This window comes from Brachyhypopomus gauderio, unplaced genomic scaffold, assembly GCF_052324685.1.
Source record: "Brachyhypopomus gauderio isolate BG-103 unplaced genomic scaffold, BGAUD_0.2 sc77, whole genome shotgun sequence".
In the NCBI taxonomy this organism is placed as follows: domain Eukaryota; kingdom Metazoa; phylum Chordata; class Actinopteri; order Gymnotiformes; family Hypopomidae; genus Brachyhypopomus; species Brachyhypopomus gauderio.
Genome location: NW_027506898.1, coordinates 1,247,501 through 1,267,652, shown reverse-complemented (window position 1 = coordinate 1,267,652; position 20,152 = coordinate 1,247,501). Strand labels below are relative to the sequence as shown.

At 38.8% G+C, this 20,152-nt stretch overlaps 2 protein-coding genes across 2 annotated transcripts in view; one reads left to right on the top strand and one right to left on the bottom strand.

Moving 5' to 3' along the window:
• Positions 1 to 15,514, bottom strand: part of gtf2e2 (general transcription factor IIE, polypeptide 2, beta) — a 36,215-nt gene extending 20,701 nt beyond the window's left edge. The window contains exons 1-2 of the mRNA XM_076990704.1: positions 15,303 to 15,514; positions 4,905 to 5,068 (exon numbers count right to left, since the gene is read on the bottom strand). Coding sequence (XP_076846819.1) covers positions 4,905 to 5,067 — 163 coding nt within the window. The 5' untranslated portion in view covers position 5,068; positions 15,303 to 15,514. The remainder of the gene's footprint in view (positions 1 to 4,904; positions 5,069 to 15,302) is intronic.
• A 136-nt stretch (positions 15,515 to 15,650) lies between these two features.
• On the top strand, positions 15,651 to 19,483 carry qdprb.1 (quinoid dihydropteridine reductase b, tandem duplicate 1). The gene is made up of 7 exons (XM_076990705.1): positions 15,651 to 15,966; positions 16,201 to 16,293; positions 16,553 to 16,649; positions 16,822 to 16,962; positions 17,227 to 17,335; positions 18,030 to 18,113; positions 18,588 to 19,483. Exons 1-7 carry the CDS (start codon positions 15,874 to 15,876, stop codon positions 18,685 to 18,687), a joined length of 717 nt encoding a protein of 238 aa, XP_076846820.1. The 5' UTR covers positions 15,651 to 15,873; the 3' UTR covers positions 18,688 to 19,483.
• The last annotated feature ends 669 nt before the right edge of the window (positions 19,484 to 20,152 follow it).

Genomic DNA, 20,152 nt, shown 5'->3' with positions numbered 1-20,152 from the left:
TACATTTGAAAGTTTAAGAAGAATATTCATATATGGATCATTTTTAAAATAGCTTGAAGCCAACATCAGTTTTTTGTTAATTACTAATGAATCTCCTTTAAGGCTTTAAGCTGCAAGACCTCAGTCCAGAAGGGTCCCAAGGAACCCCAGGAGTGCTCCATGTTTTGTATGGCATCAATATAAGATCAAACGTTCTCAGAAACAAAAAGCAGAAACCATGACCAAGAAATCAACCTTTAGAAACCTTTTTATAACACCACTGATTCCGAAGGAAACTGCCACACCACATTAGCCTAGGGTAGGGGTCGGCAACCCAAAATGTTGAAAGAGCCATATTGGACCAAAAAAACAAAAAACAAATAAGTCTGGAGCCGCAAAAAATTAAAAGCCTTATATAAGCCTTACAATGAAGGCAATGCTGTATGTATCTATATTAGCCCACTATCAAAATGACTAAGTTAGCTTCTTTTGCCAACTTTTCAAGATCACTTGGAGTGAGATTTAATCTTTTTTTAATTGATCGTTCGCCAGTGGTTGGCGAACTAGTAACTCGTTGAATCAGATGTAGATCAGAGATTTAAAAAACTAGATTTTTTTCAGCGTGAGAAATCGGATGTGTGGCGTGTGAAGACGGTCAAATGCGTGTGTCTCATGTGTCTCATTCTGTTTAGCAGGAGATGTTAATCTCTCATGTAACAAGTTTTATAATTTATTATAAAGTTATTAAAGTTTAAAAGTCAAAAGTCTGAGGTGTGCTTAATGGGTACAGCTCACAAGAATATTTTACATTTAAAATTATTGTTAATGTAAATAACTTCGATTATTTTAAATTTTCTAAATCTGAGGGGTCTCTCCAGATCAAAGTTTTCATGTGGCTTTCAAAATGGCCACCAGGAAGAGGGAACATTGACAGGATGTTTTCAGAATATGCAACAGCATGATTGGCTGTAAAAGGCATGGAACAAAAAAACAACTACATGTATTACCGGTAATTTAGTTATCAAGCAGGATAATAACTTGTTGTTGTTAGCATAATTTGTGTTCAAAGTTGCATGTGTGCTTAATGGGTAACTGAGCTTAATAGGGGGGGTTACCCTAGCTCTTTGAAATCTAAACTGGCTAATTAACCAATCATCATCACTGGAATCTACATACTAGAAAATACCAATGGTCACGGTCTGTTAAACTTATGAATGTGTCCAAATTTCCAGTTTGCAGCCTGTAATTATCAACAATTATTACCTACCTATAAAAAGTTAGAATTTCTTTCAAAGACGGGATTAACATATTGAAGGCTGCAAATAGTTATCTGAAGCAATATAGGCCAATTAACTGATTTACACAAATCAATAAACACATGAGAAAGCATACAATTTAAGCTTGATTTTATGAATTAATGAATGAGAATATTGAATATTGAAGGAGTGGCACATTTTAATGTGGACTGCTGTGTGAGGAGGTGGAATTACGCATTTTCTGCTATTCCCTTTCCTGATAGTACTGTCAATTCCCACTCACTATACATGTTGTGTATGGCTCTATGTGTGGGTGAGAGCTTCCATAATATACACAGTAGGGATGTCCCGATCCAGCTTTTTGAACTTCCAATCAGATACCGATATTTATTTGCACTTTGATACCGATATTGGCCTATCCAAGCATGTATTAAAGTTTAAAGTTATTTAGTTAACTTACTTTGTTGACAAACTCATGCTGAAAAGCGTTTTACTCTTGATAACAAGTAGCCAGCTGAATTAGGTGTGTTTGAATAATACACAATGGTTGGTAAGGAGAAATGGACCTGTTTATTTAGCAATTAATAAACTCAAAATAGACAAAATAATAAATAAGTACAAATTCTGTACAGCTAAGGGGAATTTAATAAAAAACAAACAAATGTTATCGACCCAAAAAATTACTAGTCGACCAAATTCCATTGGTCGATTGGTCGCAGGAAAAAAAAAGCTGCGTCTCGTCAAAGGGCTTCTGAGACTTTTCATTTCAACGGCGTTACAAAGGAAGACGTGACAAATTTACCATTGGTGATTTGTTTGACAAGGACAGAAGGCATTCTGGCCATGTTTGGAAGGAACTCTAAAATATGAGATCATTTTGTAAAGGATAGAGATGACCCAAAGAGGGTTACTTGCCGAATTTGCAGGAAAACATTCGTACACCACCAACATGCTTTACCACCTAAAAAATGTAAGTAGCTTACTAGCCTAGCAACCCTATGCCGATCTGAAGTTTGAATGCAATAAATAATTAAGTACATTTTGTTTTGTCGCTAGTATTGGTAAGGCTAAATTATCCAGCTCCCTGTTTTACTTATTATTTAAATGTCTCTTCAGGTGCATCCACTTTATTGCGATCTAGCCCCCTCCACGGTATCCTCATCATCATCCTCCTCATCATTAACGCAGCAGAAGCTCGTAATGAAAGCCCCTCTGTCTGAAAAAAGGAAGAGAGACATAGCTGACAAAATAGCTGACTTTATAGGGGTGGACATGCGACCTGTGAATATCGTCAGTGGTGAAGGATTTAAAAATCTAATTGAATGCCTCGAGCCCGAATACAGCCTGCCAAAACGTGAAACAGTGATGCACTCGGTTAAGAGCAAATACATCACAAACAAATACAAACAAACTTCAGGGCAAGATCGAAAACTGTAAAGCACTCGGCTTCACAACGGATATATGGACATCTAACCAGATGTTAAGTTACATGATGGTCACAGCGCATTTTATTTCTGATAACTGGCGACTGCATTCATTTGTGCTGGAAACTAAAGAGTTGGGAGTGAGCCACACAGCTGCTAACATAGCAGAGCGACTCAGCGAAGTAATGGCAGAGTTTAGAATCCCAGTGGAAAAAAGGGTCGCTCTTGTTTAGATGAACCAGGAAACATTTTGTTAGTCACAAATAGGGCTGCCGCAAACGATTATTTTTATAGTCGAATAATCACACATAGATTTTTATGATTAGTCAACTAATCGGATCGTATGCTAATTGAATATAAAACATACAGCTTATCACACTACAATGCAACTGCTATTATATAACCATTATTAGATTTCAGCTATATGCTAAGTAAAAATAACTATTAAGATCATAGTTCATTAAACATTTAATGAAATATGTAGCTTATTGCAACAAACAATTATTAAAATAAGGATAAGACACTGGCTTAAACAACACAAAAATAAATACATTAATAAAGAAATTTTTTTTTTTGGTTTTTCTTTTTCATTTGTCTCTGGCATCAAACTTAAATCAAATTAGGTAGGTACCTGAAACTAAGGAATTATTCACAAAAATAATGTTTTGGTCTCACTGACGTTACAGAAAACACACAAATGCGTGCTAAGGCTAATGAAACAAATCGCCATCACTAATGCTAACTTCTACAGCCAATACGATAAGTACTAAGTTAACGCTCTGTTTACGCTAACTTTAGCAGCTAACTAGCAGTTTAGTTTACTGAGATGATGGTCCCTCTTCATCATTGTCACAATCAGCCACAACATGCTTCAGGTGCTCTTGCATCGTGGTTGTGCTGCCGTGGAACATGAGAACGTGAAGACGTTAAGATTGGGCATTTTGAAAATAAACAACCATTAAATAATGTAATAAAAAAAGCGAATTATTTCGAGTATATGTATAAATATTTAACTTAATTAAGTTTAACGTGCTGGGAAATATTGAAATGGACCTTGAAAGAGACGTACAAGTGCTTTAATTCCACCTTGTAAAGGTGTATGAACCCGGCAAACAAGACTTTGTTCATTGCGCTGAGGCACGGTGCGCGCGAAGTTACAATTTTCGAGAGGTGCACGACCTCGCGAATCAACAGCGCGCGAGACCCTCACGCACGGCTAGCCAACGTGATTACGTCATTTTCGCTGCTGATTTTAGTTTAGCCTTTTTTCTTTGTTAAAAAAATTTAAGTCTGATGCACTTTCTGCCATTCTCACCGCTGTGTGCTGAGTAGCTGAACCGGAGCGGAGTTGCGCATGCGCGGGTGAGTTTCTCCGTGAAATATACCGTGAAACCGGTTACCGCTGCAACCCTACTCAAAACACAGGCTTATACAGACACCATCATTTTTACTCCATACCAGCTATCAGCACAACCAAACAAGTGCCATGGGTTAGGAGCTTGGATACAACAAAAGTTGGACCGTGTCCCTGAGGACTGGGTTGGAAAACACTGAATCACCTCAAATTGAGTCATGTCTCTCTTTGTCCAACAGTTGTTCCCAACGTGTTCCATGTGTTCAAAACACCTCTTTCTACCCATGTTAGCCTAACACATTACAGTCAATAGGGCCAGTGCACAAACGCACATCTGAAAACCCACATTCAGAGTGTACTCCGTATGCACAGACATAAGCATAATTTTAATCAAAACACTACATTCTAATTGCTAAAACATAACCCAGGCTTGTCATTGGTGTCTGGGAGCACATTCTTAATGAGACCATGCACCGCTTCTCTGGCAGAAACCCAAGCAGCAGTGGTCTGGTGGCTGGCAGCTTGATGCCCGTCAGTCCAATGCACAAATGTGACAGTATGATGGTAAAGCAAATCTTCCACTTACCACTCTCATGTAGACCAGAGGTATTCAACTCATGGCAAAGCACATCAGACAAATCACATTGGAGGGCCAATGGAATAAAGCTGATCTGACATACATTGTATGGAACAATACCTGAAGGACTAAATTTTAGGAAAACAAGTGGACAACAGACAAGATCTGTGAGCAACTGATCTCGATCTAGTTTCGATTCTCATTCAAAGATAAAGACTGTACTAACCAGAAGATTAAAGGAGAGTAATCTAGTTCAGTTTGCTCCTCAAAACGCATGCGTAGATACCCTACAAAGAAAGTGATACTGATCTAACCTGTGCTGTTTTTGGATGCCGAGGAGGACTCTTTGTCAGGTTTGCTCTTCTTTTTCTTGGATGAGCCAGAGGACTCGGATGATGCAGGTCTCTTTTCTACTGTTGGTGTGGATAGGGCCCTCTTCTTAAATAGCTCACGCTCTCTCAGCAGGGCGGGGTCCATCCTTCAAACATGCACACAGACACACAATCACATCACTGTCATATTCATGTTTTAGAACAGTTCAACATGCATGCTAACGACAAGTACTGTTTATAGCTTATGCACCTACAAATGAACATCAATTATCAAAAGTACACATTCAAACAGCATATTAGGCACAGTGACTTTTAAAAAGTAGTGGTTTAATTACAACAGATTGGTCATGTTTAGCTTCACTGTCTAAGATTTGTTTAAATTGAAAAGTCGCATTACTGAGCAAACAGTAATAATTGTCTACTAAAATACAGTACTACTGCTCCAAGTCACTGTGTGAAGAAATGTTGACACTTCCATTTTTCTTGGACTTCATGGAAAAACTGATATTTCGTGAGAAAGGCTGATTTGGTTCTGATTTAAATGACATAGGCCTATTACTAAAACCACATTGTTATTTAAGAAATATAGTATGAATGAGAACCTGCTACATAGCAGCCAGTGGGAAAATTCACTTTTCAAAAACTCACATTTAACACTTGCCCATTCTCATAGACCCTCAAATATTTATTGCATGAACTTATATGATGCTGCTTTTACATTATATTTAACAATAACATTATATTGTCTTAATAAAGAAACTCACAAATAATGTACTTAAAAATTTGCATTAACACATTTTTACATAATTTTGCCCACATTCATGCAAGATATTTAGTTTGAGAATATGAGATTAGTGAATTGAAAGCTACAAAAATGTAGACTACAGGTATGAGGAAATGCTTGTCATTAATGGAAAAAGTATGGGAAGTGCTATGCAAGAAACAATTAATAAATTATTGGGATGTTTATTAGTTAAAAACAATAGAAAAAATATCATTTAATTCTACTTTAATATATTTGTATTCTTGATATGAATTCACATTGGATGCAATTTGTCTGGTTCACAGAGATTTTATTCTTGGAAGCAACAAGAAGTTTTATACACTACCAGTCCAAAGTTTGGACATAGCTGATTGAATGCATGTTCTTTATAGTCTTAAATAAAGTCTTAGTTAAAATAAGATGCTTAAATGTGCTTCCAAGACAAATATAAATAGTTAATGACGATGGCCTATATATGAATTTATTTCCAATACAACGTATACAGCAGGGTATCTGCACATTTTTAAATCTCAAATTCAATGACTCTTAAGACCTTTTTAATACCTCTCACAAGAAAAAATAATACTATTACTGGGGATGGAGGTGTGTTCCACATCGTTGACGGGGGGGATTGTTGACGTTGTTGAGGCCGTATACTCCAGCGCTAGAAATCTAGCACTAGGACCCTGGAGCGGTTATTTTCTGCATGGTCCTAGCGCTAGATTCGGCAAAGTTTACATCGCGCCAGAACAACTGAACAACACGCACTTATAATAATTTAATGCCTCCCCTCATAAAACTCCAGACATTAAGACATTTTTAGGCCTTGAATATGGAAAACTAAATTTAAGACATTTTAAGACTTTTTAAGGACCCGCGGGTACCCTGATACAGTCATAGGCGTGCAGACATAGACATCAGCCAACTCTGCCCTTTATCAATGAAAGTGCCCTTTTGAAACTTCATTTTTTTTTAATATTATTATTATTAACATTTTACTGAGGTCGGTTTGAGATGATCTTTTGAAAACCTGAGCGATTAAAAACAATGCCCTGAAGTGAGCCACCACCTCGCACACACCCGACCTCTCTTCCTTTGTAACACCAGATGCACTGCAGAAGCAGTTCAGTTCAGCGAGTGGAAGGAAGCGTCTTCAGCACAGCACACACGGTCACAGATTGGCTTCTTCTCCCGTGCCCCACCAGCCAGGTAACATACACATGAAGTAAAATTGTACCGTTTGCCCTCTAAGCCCAACGTCAAATGATTTTCATGTGCAGTAAAATGTCTCATACAGCACCAAACTACTAAGCATTTTTAGCTGACTGGTCACCTGATAAACTAGTCGCTCTAGCCCAAATCAATGGTAGATAACGTGAGGACGATTCCTCAATGACAACACTCAGTAGCCTATAACTCCTTGTACTTTTTGGTCTTTTTACTGTCTTAATTGTAGGCCTACACTACCGTTCAAAGGTTTGGGGTCACTTAGAAATTTTCTTATTTTTTAAAGAAAAGCTGTTTTTTTTTCAATTTAGCTAACATTAAATGCATCAAAAACACACTCTATACATTATTAATGTGGTAAATGACTATTCTAGCTGTAAACGTCTGGTTTTTAATGCAATATCTACATAGATGTATGGAGACCCATTTCCAACAACCATCACTCCAGTGTTCTAATGGTACATTGTGTTTGCTAACTGTGTAAGAAGGCTATTGGATATTTAGAAAACCCTTGTGCAAGTAGGTTAGCACAGCTGAAAACAGTTTTGCTGATTAGAGAGGCTATAAAACTGACCTTCCTTTAAGCTAGTTGAGAATCTGGAGCATTACAATTGTTGGTTCAATTAAACTCACAAAATGGCCAGAAAAAGACAACTTTCAATTGAAACTCTACAGCAGGTATCACCAAATGGCGGACCGCGGTCCGGATCCGGACCCGAACGCCGTCCTGTCCGGACCCAATCACATTCCTGATTAACTGGATACGGACCCAAATGCCAAAAAAATTTTAACGGGAGACTATATTTTAACCGGAGAATTTATTTTCAGACGAGTGTTACGTTCGCCCCCCCCCCCCCCCCCCCCCAACAACTTTCGTTCAACACCCCCCCCCCCCCCCCCCCCTGATTACCCCTGCTCTACAGTCTATTCTTGTTCTGAGAAATGAAGTCTATTCCATGCGAGACATTGCCAAGAAACTGAAGATTTCCTACAATGGTGTGTACTACTCCCTTCAGAGGAGAGCACAGACAGGTTCTAACCAGAGTAGAAGGAGAAGTGGAAGGCCCCGCTGCACAACTGAGCAAGAAGACAAGTACATTAGAGTCTCAAGTTTGAGAAATCGACGCCTCACAGGTCATTAACTGGCAGCTTCATTAAATAGTACCCACAAAACGCCACTGTCAATGTCTACAGTGAAGAGGCGACTCCGGGATGCTGGCCTTCAGGGCAGAGTGGCAAAGAAAAAGCCATATCTGAGACTGGCTAATAAAAGAAAAAGATTAATATGAGCAAAAGAACACAGACATTGGACAGAGGAAGATTGGAAAAAAGTGACAGATGAATCAAAGTTTGAGGTGTTTGGATCACACGCAGAACAACTGAAAAGATGCTGGACGAGTGCCTGACTCCATCTGTCAAACATGGTGGCGGTAATGTGATGGTCTGGGGTTGATTTGGTGCTGGTAAAGTGGGAGATTTTTACAAGGTAAAAGGGATTTTGAATAAGGAAGGCTATCACTCCATTTTGCAACACCATGCCATACCCTGTGGACAGCGCTTGATTGGAGCCAATTTCATCCTGCAACAGGACAATGACCCAAAGCACACCTCCAAATTATGCACAAACTATTTAGAGAAGAAGCAGGCAGCTGGTGTTTTATCGGTAATGGAGTGGCCAGCGCAGTCACCAGATCTCAACCCCATTGAGCTGTTGTGGGAGCAGCTTGACCGTATGGTACGAAAAAAGTGTCCATCAACCCAATCAAACTTGTGGGAGCGGCTTCTGGAAGCATGGGGTGAAATTTCTCCAGATTACCTCAGCAAACTAACAGCTAGAATGCCAAAGGTCTGCAATGCTGTAAAAAAAGAAGGGAGCATTCTTTGACAAAAGCAAAGTTTAAAATAGAAAATTATTTCAAATAAAAAAAAAAACATTATTTCTACCTTGTCAATGTCTGGACTATATTTCTATTCATTTTGCAACTCATTTGATAAATAAAAGTACGAGATTTCAGGGAAAACACAAAATTGTCTAGGTGACCCCAAACTTAGTGTATTTTGATTTACTAATGGCACAATATATGCAACATGGTTAACTGAAGGACTTAACAATGACTGTATATAGTTAATATTGGATATGGATTTTATCAGTTGGTGGTATAACTTTTTTCCATTGAAAACTCACGTTTAGAGAATGTTACAAATAAAAGTCAGATTTCATTCAACATGTGCGTGTAATTTTTTTATAATGAAGTAGGGATGCACCGAAAATTCGGCCACCGAAAATTTTCGGCCGAAATGGCTTAAATTTGCATTTTCGGTTTTCGGCCGAAATACTTTCATCACCGAAACAACACGGCCGAAACAATGTATTGTGATGACGCAAGCAAAAATCGCCTGCACGTGTTTATTTGGATAAAGCTAGCAAAAAAGTTTTCCAGTGATGGCGCCAAGGCAAAGGACATTACACCAAAAATTATGGAACTCGCTGCCTTACGATCAGCCGTTCTCTGTCGTAGAGGATGCGGGATTTCGTAGGCTAATAGAGCACATTGAGCCCCGTTATGTTTTGCCGAGCAGACGACATTTCTCAGAAGCGTGTTTACCTGAGCTGTTTAATGTTGTTGCAACTCACGTCACGTTTTTATGAGAGAATTTATATTTATCTTTCAGGTCAGTCAGTTATAATTAAATTTAACTCGTATAAAATACATATATTTATCCTCTCAGATAAAAACGGTCTGGAAGCGAGTTCAATTTAATTAGTGGTCGGCCATTGTCAGCGTTATCGCCGTTAACGGCCCACCACTAATTTTATTTTATAATATGCATTACTGTAATGTCAGTGCTAAATACATATTTTCAAATCAAATTTTGTAGTTGATTTATTCTTTGAATAGCAATGCTTTGATTTTAGTGAGGTTAGCCATAAATCCAATGTTACTAATAATTGGCATAATGTATTTCGGTGTTTCGGTTTTCGGCTTTCGGCCTTGGTTTCTTCATTTTCGGTTTTCGGTTTCGGCTAAGAATTTTCATTTCGGTGCATCCCTATAATGAAGTGTTCCACATGCGCTAAAAAGTGCCCTTTTTCCCCCCTGAGCACTTGCCCCCCAAAATGTCTGTGCACGCCACTGTATACAGTATATTATTAAATTACTAATAATAATGAAACTTCAAATGAACATTAACTGCTTTCTCAAAAAAATTATACCTTTTTTATAATATATACCCCCATCTACAAGTGTTCAGCATACATGAGAATGACTTCAGGGCATCATAGGTAGTTACCTCATGAAGCTGGTTAAGAGAACACCAAAAACATTACTTTCCGATAATGGGTGGCTCTGAAGAATTTTACAATCTACAACCATCTATTATGGATTAACATTGTCATGTGCTATTTCATTATTTTGATACAGTCACTGTTCTTGTAAGATGTAGAAAATATTAAAAATAAATAAACTAGGTGGCCAAACTAGAATGGTAATGTATATTAGATAAATTAGATAAAATGGAAGATATATATTTTTTATTTGGATAATTGAGAAACCTTTCTGTTTTATATTACTTTTACTGGCAGAAGGTATTTGGGAGAATTTGGAATTTTGTGAACAAAATCACACACACACACACACACACACACATGACCAAGAACTACACACAAAATACTAAAAACAACCACTGTTACTACTTGGTTACATATGCACAAAACAGATATGGAAGGAAAAGGTTCAGTATAAAGATGTAAAATTTCACTGCATCTTTGTGGGATGGCACCAGTCTAAAACATTTCTACTCTTAAAAGATAATACTCTGCATTAGGGCTGAACGATTAATTGCATTTGCGATAATCTCGCGATATTTTAAAACGCGATTGTCTAATCGCACAGGCTGCGATTTAAACTGGTCACGTGACTTGGGAGCGAGCCGAGCCGAGGACGAACGGAGCAAACCCGAGCAGGAGGCAGGGAGGTGGAGAAGTGAAGTTAACACAGCGCACTTTAACTTGTTGCACAATGGCTTCAGGCTCGACAGACGCTGACACAACTGAAAGTCTAATACCAAAGAGGGGCAGCACATCAGTTGTGTGAAATTACTTTGGCTTTTAAAAGATGCTGCTCGACGTCAGGTACCCTGCAAAACGTGCCTTGCTACTGTTGCTACGACGCGAGGTAACGCTACAAACCTTCAGCATTAAAAAAAACACCACAAAGCCTCGTATGATATTTGTAAGGCTAAAATGCCAACGACCAGTGCTGCATCTTCAAATACGCAAAAGTGTTTCTCTGCGCTTATACAGCCTTAGTATGCGGTGAGCAGCGAAATACCGTAAAATCACGCATATAGGCGCAATACGATTTAAAGCGCGGATGAATCGCAAAAGCGCGGATAGCTTGACCGCGGTCCAGCAGACAGAGTTCACTGACCGAACCGTTTGAAAGTGTAACTCCTTATGGATATAATTCGAAGCGGCACGCTGAAATAACTCGGGCAGTAACGGAGTTCATAGTGAAAGACATGATGTCCGTTAATATAGTGAACAAGCCCGGCTTCATGGCTTTGTTAAACAACCCTGTATCTGAGCTGTATAAAAAATGCCGAAACAGAGTTTCCTGAAAACAGTGGGAAAAAATTGCGATTTTAAATCGCAATCGCAATTTATAGATAAAAAATTGCAATTAGATTATTTTCCAAAATCGTTCACCCCTACTCTGCATGCTGTGAGGTAATTCAGGAGTGGAGACTTTTCCAAGTAAACTTCATTTCCCTTGAACCTTGCTGTTACTCTCCAGGGGTAAAAATATCCGTATACCACTGTGTTATCATTGCAGAACTCCAACCCACAGTTTTAAAATAGGCCTACACTTTCTAGAAAGAAGCAGGGACTTTTCACACAGCTCATAATGACTTTTATTCATAGCAATCTCTGTGGAGGTAGATTCAGTATAAAAACCTGGATCCTCGGTGATGCTCATTTTCAAAATTATGCTCAACATTTGTACAACTTTGTTCCAGAATTTTGACATTACATAGCACTGTCAAAAGCAGTGTATACAAGTCCATCAGTTCCTTGGGCACTTTACATAAAAATTATGTTTGCCTGTTGATTTTATTCAAAATATAAGGACTTATAGGCAACCTACGAGATGTTTTGTACTGAACATGCTGCATCCTGTTCAATTAAAAGATGTTTTAATAGACCTTATTGTTTCCTGCCAAAAGCTGTTGGGCTGCCGTGGACATTCTGGCTTGCATTTCTCTTTCATTTTCTTAAAGTGATCCCACACTTTTGAGTTCCGTAGCCGGGTAGCCATGATACCAGAGCCTGTCTGTATAGCGTCCTGGGATGTCGTTTCCACTACTGCGCATGTGCGTCAAGGACAGAAAGGCAGACGCAGCAGAGGAAACTGGCGCAGCAGTTTGGAGAGAAAAACAAAGTAAAAACGATGCATTGACTATTAAATTAGTCGTCAACTATTTTAATAGGCGACAATCGTGACTAGTCAACTAATCATGGCAGCCCTACCCCAAAGGAACTTTTACCAAAGAAAAGAGCTGTGTCTGTTGTCAGGAAGTACATAGGGTTTTAAAGGTTGGACGTGGACCAGTCACTTACTGCAAATGCTGTCCAGCAACAGTTGTCGCGGCTGGTGGTAACAAGAACAATCTGCTGCACCAACCTTGTACGGCACTTTCAAGGTCCATTTTCAATATTTTCTAGCACCTTCAGCTTAAGATACATATATATACACAAATTAAATGATTCAAAATAATTCACTTTTAATCACATTAAAAGAGATGGTACCGTCTCCCCAGTATTCGACCATTGTTATTATTTATTTGTTTAAATATTATGTTATTTAGGCTAATTAAAGGTTAGATATTTGGGACTTTTCAGTAGAATACAGTATTCAGTAGAATCCGCGTACTCTGTAGGTGAAGAAAGCAGCAGCAGACAGGGAGAGCAGCACCCAGAGATGCAGGCTTGTGAAAGAGAAACCGAGGGACAGACTGAGAGTGAAAGTGTAGTACGTAAGCAGGTAGTAACGTTAGGATAACACAGGGACTTTATTACATGAGAATGATGAGCAATGGTGATTGATTAGTATCAATATTAAATTGGTATTTGTATACTTCCCAAAATCTGGCAGCCACGCACCCTTATTCTGATAAAATACCAAATGGTCAAGACTGAGAAGTGTTGGATGAGCAGCAAGTGTCCATTTTAGGCTATCATAGCATTTTAGATATTTAGGTTAAAGGTGTGTTGAAAGGCTGCACAGTAGTTTGAATTCATAGCCTCTATGCTGTGGTTCAACATGTTTTAAAAAGCACTCAAAACAAGTAAAATTACGGATTTAAAAACTTATAAATGATAAATAAAAGCTTTGCAATTTAAGCATGACTACAGTAAGTGTAAAAAATATAAAAGTAATATTAGCAAAAGATATGCCCACACTGAACAAGAGTAAAACGGTGTCAAATGCTTTTAAGACATGTTTGCGTTGCATGAATTCATAAAGCAGCTTTGTTTGTAGCCAGATACAAATACATGTTATAGCTGTTTTAAGGAGGAAGCACCTTTAACCTGAAGAATTAGAATTGAGCCGTTAAATTGGAGAAATTCAAAAAAAGTGGTTGTGATATAATAATGCTAAGATTGAATCCAATGACTTTAACCAGTAACTTTTTAATTATTTTTTTCCACGTCGTACTCCACATACATAAATTACAAGTCGGTTGTGCTCTGCTAATTATGGGAGGCCGGTCTAAACCAAAAATGCCAGGGCCGATTTTTTGTCCCAGTCCAGCCCTGCCTGTGACTCAGTTCTGGGATCAAAATGCATACTTGTCTATGTCTAGCTACTTGTGTAACAATCAGAACGAGTCCGGGCAATTGGACAGGTTTTTAACTGCAAGGTCAATTTTAATATGGCCACTTTTCGTATTCTGCCCTAGGCCTAGTACAAAGAAATCAACCAGTTGCATTCCTTCTGTACCTTCTTGTAGCCCAACAACTCCAATATTACTTAATCTAGACATATTCTCAATGTTTTCAGGTTTATAAATCAGAGTATCTTTTTGGTCTCCACACCTTACTGATACACTGCATGATTTCAGTAATCAGTTGTGCTGAGGGTCTATAAAAAATAAAAATAAAATAAAATAAAAATAAAAAAATAACACAACCAAATCCAAAATCACCCTACTTAGTTGTCAGTGTTTATTCTTAAGAACTCTTTTGTGTTAGACATGTTTCCAGCCATCAGCTCTGATCATTTAATGTTTTCCCCCAGTAAACATTTTTGAAAGAATAGTGTGTGCTACTACATGCAGAAGCTAATTCAGCCTTAAGAAGATAAAAATAAAAAAAACAAAACAAAGCAACTGCTGTAACTGCTAATCATTCTATTCTTCAATATAAACATATTTCAACTGTAAAACTATTTCAGTTCATCTTGATCTTTGTCCTCAGATTACATAAACATTTCATTTAGCAAATTTCCTTAAATATGGATTTTTTTTCTGTTTGAGGTACTATTACTGGTATAGTCCTGTTTATGAACTTGCAGTATGATAATATAATATAGCTAGCATGAAAAAATCTGTGTATGTCAATAGGTCCTGCTTTATTTATTTTATTATTACAATTGAAATGACATTTTATAATATATTCATGTGGAGTTCACACAATTCGAAAGAGCTAAAAACTATCTTCCTAAGTTCTAACAGTAAACCTAACGTTTAGTGAACTTGAAAATGTATATAGAGCTTCTATGCCTTGATTTTTGGCAAGACCACACAGGAGTATAATATCTTCACAAATATACAAAACACACAATCATTATGAGCTTACTTACCCGTAACACACAGAACTGTGGACAGCCAGGTACATTAACTAAGCACCACTAACTCACTGCCAGGTAAACGGAGCTTCGACGTAGCGCAGCAGGGGCTGAATTTGCTCACAAAAAAACTGAGTAAGTCTACTTTTAGTTAACTTAAAGACAACTAGCAAGCTATGAACATTTCACAAAGCAGTCTGTAATCGGGTGACATGATCCCGATAGCATCGCCTAAATACGTAACGAGATGCTTATTCCACACCTAAACGTTCATCTGTAACATAATAGGAGGTGCCGTATGAATAAGGGACTCATTAATAAAGATAATCGCCGTTAACACATTCTACAAACCAGAAAGACGTGTGACAAAGGCCAGTTAGCTGTTTGAGCAGTAAACAGTAACTTTGGCTGACCAGGAGGTTCGTTAGCGAGCGCTAGCAACGTCAGTCAACTTGTCACACAAGCCACCTAGCTAGCTAACATTAGCAACACTAAACAATGTGGCTCCCCAGCCAGCCAAACCTCAGATAACCCACCTACCTCGCTCTTCCGCCCTCCACCTCTCTTCGAGAGACAAATAGTTGGCTGTATCTCAACGACAAACTCGGGGCTCGTTAGCTCGACTCCGTGGAGAGGTTGCGTAAAGCGGACTGAGGTGAGGTCGGCGGCCGCCTCACTCAACTCCACACGCCGAACGGGTCGCCAGCGCGCTTTGGTCCCACCAGCTACTTCCGCTACGACGTCACTCGTCTTCTTCGTCTGTCCTAACGAGCTCCTGGTTTGGTTGTTTGGTGAACTGTAGACGCATATAGCGCCACAGTTTGCACCGGAGGACGTTCTGAACAACAGATATTTTGGAATAATTTAATCCGCCACAAAACACAACAAAGGCAATATAAGCAAAGGAAGAGCCGCACAAAGAATCTCTCTAAATAATAACAAACATTTTAAATACTTATAGGGCTAGGTGGCTAGCTAATACACTCCTATGCGGTAGGGGGCGGGAGGAGTCTACATTTGCCAACAAACATAAATGCTAGGAGAAGAATTAATTGCGTTTCTGTTTTGACTTCTGCACTGATTTGGACTTTTAACGTCCCTTTGATGAGAAATGGCAGCGGCAGAGACTCATAAAGTCATTATTTATGGAGGGAAAGGCGCACTTGGCTCAAAATGTGTTCAGTATTTCAAATCAAAAAACTGGGTGAGTGCTCATACCATGCCACGCTTTTGATTAACAGCAGCGACTGATAATCTGACATCACTTGTCAGTCCTCATAAACAGACTTAACTTTCATTAATTGTAACTGCATCAGAACCTCCAAACGTTTATTTTACTTGTTCAATCGTTGACCTACATAGAAAACCATTCAATAATTAAGTAGACTCTATATGGCAGTTATTATGAGATTATATCGTTGACGTCTCTTCCTGCTAGTGGGTTGCCAGCATTGACTTACATGCGAATGAAGAAGCTAATGGTAACGTCACTGTTAAAATGACAGACTCCTTTAATGAGCAAGCGAACCAGGTAAGACAATTAACATTAGCCGTGTTATCATTGCATTAAATCTTCTACATTGGCTTGATAATATATGATCAAATATATCACACATAAATATTGATATATTTGCTCATGTTAATTTGAATGTGGTGGAGTGATGGAATTTATAAATACTAGAGTACCCTGTACTGCCTATTGGAAGGTCTTATGGTTACTTGTATGCAATCCACATGAAATTGTACATGGTTTTATGTGGTGTTGCAGTCAGAAATGATGATCCCTTCAGGTTACTGCTGATGTAGAAGATCTGCTGAGAGGAGAAAAAGTCGATGCCATTTTGTGTTTGGCTGGAGGCTGGGCAGGGGGAAGTGCCAAGGCCAAAGGTAAGAGTAGTGTGCCCACAGACATCTTACTGTGGGCACTATGGGCATCTTGCAGTGCTCCACTTCAGCTGCAGCACTGGATCACTGACATTGCTAAAGCATTGATTTGCTGTCTGTCTATCTGTCTGTCTGTCTCTCTCTGTCTCTCCTGCTGTCTTTCTCCCTCCCGCAGTGATGTACAAAAATGCAGATTTGATGTGGAAGCAGAGTGTGTGGACTTCCACCATCTCCAGTCACCTAGCAACCAAACACCTGAAAGATGGGGGTCTGCTCACGCTGACAGGAGCTAAAGCATGTCTTGGACCAACCCCAGGCACACACTGTTCCTTTAACATTCTCCAGCTTTCTTTACTATTCAGACACACCGCTCCTTTAACATTCAATAGCTTTCTTTACTATTCAGGTTGTTTTGGAAACAGGACCTAATTAGCATTTTTGCTTATTTTATTTATTTTATTTTTATATAGGATGACTAATCCTACAAAAACATGCATGTTCGCTCTTAAATAAATTTTTAAAACATTACTTTAAAGATGCACACTCTCACTGTCTCTTGCTTTTCTCTGTCTCTGCATAGGAATGATTGGTTATGGCATGGCAAAAGCAGCAGTGCATCAGCTGTGTCAGAGTCTGGGCGGAGCCAACGCTGGCCTTCCTGCCGCAGCTGCCGCCGTGGCAATCCTGCCGTGCGTACCTTCACCTTCACCGCTGTCACAGTCCGAGCAGTCACGCTGAGCCATCAGGCATTTCCACGCCCACTTATGGAGTGTGCACGCCTTGTCCTTGTCCCATTTTTGTGCTTATAAATTCTCTTTCATCCATAATCCATAATAATTTCATTCATCAAGTTTTTGTAACCTCGTGTGCTACACATGCAAGACAGCTTTACGCAGTGTGCCTGCTGTGTTCAGTAAGAATGCCTTTCACATATTTGAATGCAGCACAATATCCCTATTGAATACTGCACTTTTAACACTCAAAGAGCTACACACACTGTTTACAGTGCTGTAAACCCAAAGGCTCACAAATAGAGGGCTAGTAGGACTAGTGGTTAATAACTTTGATTCAAAATAAGAGTTGTATCACTGAATGAGTCATCCTTTCCAGCTGAGAATGAATCAATTCCAACAATGGGATTAATTTCTCTGAATTAATAAAATTGGAACTTGTAGGCTACTTTATAATTTGGTACCATAAGGTGACTGAGTTGACACGTGAACCTGTGTGTGTGTGCCTGCGCGTGCGCGTATGTGTGGTGGGGTTAGCTGAGCTGATGTGTGTGGGTGTGTAATATATATATATGTAGTACTATCCATTTTTTATGGCATTTTTGTATAGCATTCTGTTCAATAACGTGCCACCCCACATTGCTTCCAACAGTGTTACCTTGGACACACCTATGAACAGGAAATCCATGCCAGATGCAGATTTTAGCTCCTGGACACCACTGGAGTACATAGCTGAGTGAGTGTGCTCTTTTGGTTTGTACGCATAGTGTGGGTTTGTATGCGTAGTGTAGGTTTGTGTGTGTGGTGTGGGTTTGTGTGGATGTTGAACAGGAGTTTGCTGCAGAAAGCAGAGTTCCAAAACTCAGGTTGGTTAGACATCCACCTAGTCTGCACTGTTGATAGTGGAACTATTGTAAAGATAGTTGCATAGAAACTACATAAAAAAAAAAGATTATGATAAAAGGCCTCCTGTCTAACGACGCTTCACATTAGCACAATAGCACATTAGCAAGACCTCGAGGGTTAGCAGAATTAATTATGTGCCACATGATTAAAATGTTGTAAACATTATTTGATCAGTATATATGAGGGGAAAAATATAAAAGACAATATTCTATAATTTTAGGAATAACTACTTGTGATTCCTGGGTCCTGTAACTGAGCCATTTCATGTTCATACACCACGAATTGACAAACAACTGTCTTCTAGATTGTTCTACAAGTGGGCCTTAGGAGAGGACAGACCAGCATCAGGGAGTCTGGTGCAGCTTATTACCACAGAGGGCAAGACAGAAGCAACACCAACATAATGGTGTAAGCATGTGTGTATGTGCGCAACAAACAATTTGATTGTAATATTTAAAATCTGTGTGTGTGTGTGTGTGTGTGTGTTGCCTGTCTTAGTCAAATTTCAAATAACTTGGATAAATCTGGCTATTACAAATACAGTAAACTGAATAAGGAAAAGTGATTTGTATTATGAATTCAATTGTGATTTTTATTTTAAAAAGTAAATTAATATTTTCCTCTGTAATAACGTGTGTGGTGTGTTTCTGTAGATTGGTACCACAGCTCATAGTACTTATAAAATCAAGGTCATGGGTTTGATTCCCAGTGAGTACATGTGTTGTCATACTGATTAATATGTAAGACAATAAGGATAAGAGTGTCCGCCAAATTCCTTGAAAGTAGACCATATTTCAACTCCCTATTTTGAACACCGGAGGGCACCAAAGTGTCATTTTAATCCAAAGTCTGACTTGATAACAAGAAAGAGAAAGTTGTTGCTTGTAGTCTTGTTTGGTAACTATGTAAAATCCTAATATAAGAAGTGCATAGAATCTACAGTGTTGTGTGAAATAATTGTTTTCTGGTTATTTTTTTAGAGCAGCCCTAGACATGAATAATAAACAGTGTAAACAATAAACAGGTGTGTTGGAGCTCTCACAAAACATTTGAAGTTATGGCTGCTACATTATTGGAAAGGACCCCTATAGTGTCATGGCGAGTTACAAAAGACATGACATAAAGTAAAAGATTGCAATTATATATGTGGTTAATTGAGATTTAGTAGAAATAGGAATAAGGCAAAACGAAAGCAGTTATTTGAGTATAAGCCATTGTTATAATTTACTGCATATTGTTTGATTATGAGACACCAGGAGATGGAGCAGGAATGAGGAAGAGGCATATAGACAGAGTGGGGGGGGGGGGGGTATAGTAGAATGCAACAACTTTGTCACAGAGAACTGAAGTTGGGCAGTATATATAGGGAGATATGTAGGTGGCTCATGGTTCCAGGCATGGTCTTTTTTCCCCAAACTACATTTACTCCATAACTCCATTTTTACCTTTCAAACAGAATAAATGAGATTCTACACTGGAAAGCTCTTGCCAGAAGCCTGATACATACTGGGCTCTGAACCAGACAATGTTTCTGCATGTTGACTAAGCCTTGTCCTGAATACAGGTTTCAATGGATTAGTCTGTGTCAGGACATCCAGCCAGAACTCCCTATGAAGATGTCTGTTCATCTCTTCAGTGACAGCTTGCATGAATGGTGTCGTTTATTGATATAAGTGTAAATGCGTCATTTCCTTACTGTAATTTCCTTACTGTCATTTCCTATAGGTTGGAAGCAAGTTCTGTAACGTCTTCCTTATAGACTTGAGGTATATAAAATGTATGGCCAGAGATATAACTGATGCCAAAGTCATGTTAGTTTGATAGCTTCACCTGGCAGTCTGTAAGGAATAAGGAGAAGGCCAGGCTGCA

Bases quoted from the DNA above. Each gene is read 5' to 3' on its own strand.
- qdprb.1 (XM_076990705.1), top strand. From the start codon at position 15,874: ATGGCAGCGGCAGAGACTCATAAAGTCATTATTTATGGAGGGAAAGGC. The intron at 16,294-16,552 runs GTAAGACAATTA...TGATCCCTTCAG, and splicing joins TTAATGAGCAAGCGAACCAG to GTTACTGCTGATGTAGAAGA. The intron at 18,114-18,587 runs GTGAGTGTGCTC...ACTGTCTTCTAG, and splicing joins CCACTGGAGTACATAGCTGA to ATTGTTCTACAAGTGGGCCT.